This window comes from Nanorana parkeri, unplaced genomic scaffold (assembly GCF_000935625.1).
Source record: "Nanorana parkeri isolate BGI_ZX_2015 unplaced genomic scaffold, ASM93562v1 scaffold570, whole genome shotgun sequence".
In the NCBI taxonomy this organism is placed as follows: Eukaryota; Metazoa; Chordata; class Amphibia; order Anura; family Dicroglossidae; genus Nanorana; species Nanorana parkeri.
The window spans coordinates 422,119-426,990 of record NW_017306838.1 but is presented as its reverse complement, the minus strand read 5'-3'; the positions used below and the strand labels follow the sequence as shown (position 1 = coordinate 426,990).

Below are 4,872 nucleotides of genomic sequence, written 5' to 3'. Positions count from 1 at the left end.
GCCTGCCTTGGCGCGCCAGCAGGAACAGCGTTGCCTGCCTCGGCACGCCAGCAGGAGGCAGGTGTGCGTTAGTGGCAGTATGCATGAGTAAGGTGTGTAGGTACATTAATTCTTTAGTAAAAAGTGTGTGGAAATGTCCAAATAAAAAAAGCCAGGAAAATGGCGACCAGAAGTTGTCTGAATCTGTTTTACTGAAAAAAGAGAAAAAAAATAAGTTAAACAACATAGGAAAATGCTGATCACCATGGCGACCGGCTGTATTTTGCTGGCTCCCAGATCACAGCAAGATTTATCCGGCTCTAAACTAAAGCTGACCATACACTGTTAAAATTTTGGCTGGGTCCTGCTGACTCTGAAGCCGAGTCCTGTGCTGCAAGTCTCCACCACTTTGTTTCATCTGCAGTAACAACTTGGGTAATCTAACAGCTGTGGGTGCCGGTTGTCAAAATACAACAGACTGGCAGGGATTTCGCCATTCCACGGAGTTAAACCTGAAAAAAAACTACAAGAGTATAGTCAGCTTAAGGTCCCATTCACACTAGGGTGCGATTTCAGTAGTGGCGAACCTTGGCACTCCAGCTGTGCCAAAACGACAAATCCCAAGATGCATCTGCCTCTGGGAGTCATGTCTGTGGCTGTCAGAGCCTTGCAATGCCTCATGGGACTTGTAGTTCCAAAACAGCTGGAGTGCCAAGGTTCACCATCACTGGATTAGGTGCTTTTATATGCATGTTTAAGGAGAACTATGGGGTTAAGGCTTTTCCCCATAGTTCTCCTTAGGGTAACGGGAGGACACAAACTAGCGTCCTCCCGTCACCCTAGGCTCAGCTTGCGGTATACTGAGACGCCGCAGCTGAAGCGGATCCCGACAATTGTGCCGGGATCCATCCAGCTGCGTGACTGACAACTGGCTCTGCCTATCTAGAGGCAGAGCCAGCTGTACCCGCCCCCTCCCCCGTCTGTCCCGCCAGTCAGCGCTGGCGGATCCGAGCGGGGAGGGGGGAATCCAGCCCCTCCCCTGTTACGGCAGAGAGCCGTGACAGGATCGAGAGGTGAGCGAACGCCGGTATGTGTTCGCTCACCTCCCGATCTACTGAGCCGACCTGTGACAGTCTCATTGTCACAGGTCGGCTAGAACTATGAGGTGAGGGAAAAGCACTCACCTCATAGTTCTCCTCTAATGGTTTTCTAAACGCATATAAATGCATCCAATGATTTCCAATTGATCCATTCACACCTTGCGTTTAGATGCAGTTTAGGAAAAACAGAAGTCAGGTGCATCCAGGAAACTTTTTTTATCCTGTAAAAGCGTGTAAACGCAAGAGGCATCTACATGCTGAAATCTCATTGGATACTTCAAAGGGCAGATGCATTTAAAAGCATATACGTGTGAAGGCACATCATGTTCAGCATCTAGAAGCATAAAAAAGAATCTAGCCTGTCCCCGACAGTCTTTGCAGACAGATTCTGCATAAGAACACAAGTGGGCAGTGTGAATGATGCCTAAGAAGTGCTACTGAGCACCTTTTTAAACAGCTGCAGATATTCTATTATGCAACTTGTACACAGACTATAAATATATCTGTGACTTGCAATATAAAATATAGAACGCATCATATCAGCAACCACAATAATTAAGAAAATATTGACAAACATCCCCCCATGTTTATTAAAAGGAGAACTATGGGGTTAGGGCTTTCCCCCATAGTTCTCCTTAGGGTAACGGGAGGACACAAACTAGCGCCCTCTCGTCACCCTAAGCTCAGTATACAGCTCGCTACAGCTTGCGTTATACTGAGACGCCGCAGCTGAAGCGGACCCTGGCAATTATGTCTGGATCCGTCCAGCTGCGTGAGTGACAGCAGGCTCTGCCTATTTAGAGGCACAGCCAGCTGTACCCGCCCCCCTCCCCCGTCCGTTCCGCCAGTCAGCGCTGGAGGATCAGAGCAGGGAGGGGGGAATCCAGCCCCGCCCCCTGTCACGGCTGAGAGCCGTGACAGGATCGAGAGGTGAGCGAACGCCGGTATGTGTTCGCTCACCTCCCGATCTACTGAGCCGACCTGTGACAGTCTCATTGTCACAGGTCGGCTAGAACTATGAGGTGAGTGAAAAGCACTCACCTCATAGTTCTCCTTTAATCTTTTTTCTACCACAAACATAACTACAACGTCAGCAGCAGCTCCGGCATGTAAACTACTGGATGCTATAGAGTTTGTTTACATAGTTTTACTCTGGCTTTCTTGCAGAAGTGAGTAGCTGCCCGATCACTTCTACATGCCAAAACTTCTACATGCCAAAAAATGCAAATGCCACCGTTTTATTCTACAAGGTCTCTGCTTTCAGAAAATTTGTTTTGGGGGTTTGGAGTAATCTACAGGACTAAATGTGTATTTTAACATGCTCCAGCAGCAAAAGGGTTCAGTACAGCTCACATTTTTTGCCATGGACATCTCAGCTACAGCGGGAAAACTACCTTTTAAAAACTTGATTGTAGGAGAACCAAAGATAGAAAAAGTCAGCAAAAATCCAAATGACACATAAAGCAGTTTGAAGCAATAATACAATAAGGAGACACTGTCTATGTGGAGGTAATTAGGAAGTGAGCAACAAGCCTGTGAACACAAAGCCCTGCTCTTCCTGGAGGGATTACACTGGAATTATAAGGTAACAAGTCGTGACATGCCATCACCAACTTTCCATGGAGGCATCTGTGGGAAAATAGGGCCTTATTGCTTCACTATTAACCCAAACATTGACAGTAAGACTATGCAACGCATCTAATCATGGAAAGGGAAATATTTAATTACACCATTTTTGCCATCGACTCATATTTGTTTGCATGTTATCCTGTATTTTCTACATGCAAAAACACATTTATCTAAAAACACCCCATATATGTATATAAAATAAATTAATGCTGCATTTGTTGTAAAATTAATAATCGGCTAAAGGCTACACTCTACAACCCTCGCAACACTTGTCTTGCGAAGGTTGAAAAGTACTTACAAAAAAAAAACGTACGATCTGCCCATCTTGGACAGGCAGATCGTACTTGCGATCATCGCAAGCCCGCCCCCGAGGGGGCCCTGCCTGTGAGGGCTTACATCTAAAAGGGAGGGCCGAGTGATGCATGAGGAGGTAGCTGTGTGGGGATAAATTGTTTGAGAACGTGATGGTTGCGTGGGATAGGCTTCCCTGAAGAGATGAGTTTTAAGGGATCGCATTAATGCAGAGTGGAAGATAGACGGACAGGTTGGGGTAAAGAGTTTCACAGGATGGGAGAGACTCTAGAGAAGTCTAGAGCAAGCATGGTAGGAGTTGTAGAGGTAGGCCAATGAGGAGGGAGTTGCATGACCCATTGCCCAGATTGCCTCTGAAGCCAGTGATCTAGCAAAAGAACACCGGCTTCACTTGCCAAGGCTGCCTGGCTTTCTGACCAATCAGGAAGCTGGGTGGCAAGTCATGAGGTGCTGTCCGGCTTCATGATTGGTCAGGAAGCAAGGCTGCCTAGCAACAAGTGAAGCCGGCTTCCTAGCCAATCAGGAAGCCTCGGTGGCACGTCATGACTTGCCTCCCTGGCAGCGTGGCTTCCTGACCAATCAGGAAACCGGGACACAGGTACTTGAAATGCATTTTTAACATTTAACTCCTGAGTTTATGGTCACTTTAGGACTGCACATATATTTAACCTCTATCCAGAAATATTTTGTGGACTTCATGACCAGGCTGATTCTAGTCAGGCAGATTTAGCAATATTTTTAAGGTTACGAGTGTTGGTGCACAGCATAGCAGCCCCTGTCAAAGGGGTAATTCTGTCATGGGTGACAAAATGGCTTGGATCAGGCAGCGGCGGAGTGGCTGGCACAAGTAATATCAGATGATGAATTTCAGGGATTCTGGTGTAGGTGAAGTGTCACCAGAGACTGAATTACACGTATAATAGGGCCCAGGGGGCACCGGAAGACATGTTTTTATGTCACAGCTGTGTCAAGGATTGTCACGGTTATTGAACTAGCTGCAGTCTCAGGATATCGCACAATGAATGTCCAAAGACATAAGACAAACGTCAGGTCCTTCCAAGTAATGTTTGATACACATTCCAATTTACAAAGAAAACGCTAAGGAATCTGTATGCACCAGTCTACAAAAAACAAAACAAAAACATTGACGGTCAGATTGCAAACACACTGCTTGTCGTCACCTGATTCTGAGCACCTTTGATAGACTGACACTAAGCAGATAATACATGGTTACCCATGTCTGGTACAACACACCACCTGCCATCTCCAGCCCCTGACCACCTCTGATAAGACTGGCACTGAGCAGATTATACATGGTCACCCATGTCTGGAATGATACACTGATTGCCTTCCTCTGACCACCTCTGTTGGACTCAGACAAAGCAGATTAAAAATGGTCACAGTGTCACTCATGTCTGGTAGGTTCTCTATGGGATCTCCAAACTGTAATCTAGTCTAGGTGCTGGCGCCCCCCATACAGAGGATAAAGCCCCCTACACCTAACAGTGTGTGGGAGGATGCCTGAGATCGGAGGAACAGAGCTGCCCGCACCCCGTTAGCTCACCATATCTGCCGTAGCTGAGTCCCCCGCATCACTTCCTACTCTCCCACATTGTGTCAGAGGTCCAGGGGGGGCCGGAGATCCCAATCATCTGCCTCCCTGCGACGTCCGCACCTCTCCCTCCTCTTCTCCGCCCGTTGTGACGTCACCTACGCGACCAGCGCATTCCGGGTGACTTCATTAACTGGAGGCGGAGGAAAGAGAAGGAAAGTGGCATAGTTTTTTTCGGAGCCCCGCCTCTCAGCACCAACGCCAAGCGAGGAGCTCGCCTTGCGTAAGGGAGGTGTGAAC

At 47.6% G+C, this 4,872-nt stretch overlaps 1 protein-coding gene across 1 annotated transcript in view; it reads right to left on the bottom strand.

Moving 5' to 3' along the window:
* DCUN1D3 (defective in cullin neddylation 1 domain containing 3) overlaps positions 1–4,748 on the bottom strand; it is a 30,458-nt gene extending 25,710 nt beyond the window's left edge. The window contains exon 1 of the mRNA XM_018562293.1: positions 4,585–4,748. Coding sequence (XP_018417795.1) covers positions 4,585–4,613 — 29 coding nt within the window. The 5' untranslated portion in view covers positions 4,614–4,748. The remainder of the gene's footprint in view (positions 1–4,584) is intronic.
* Between the last annotated feature and the right edge of the window lie 124 nt (positions 4,749–4,872).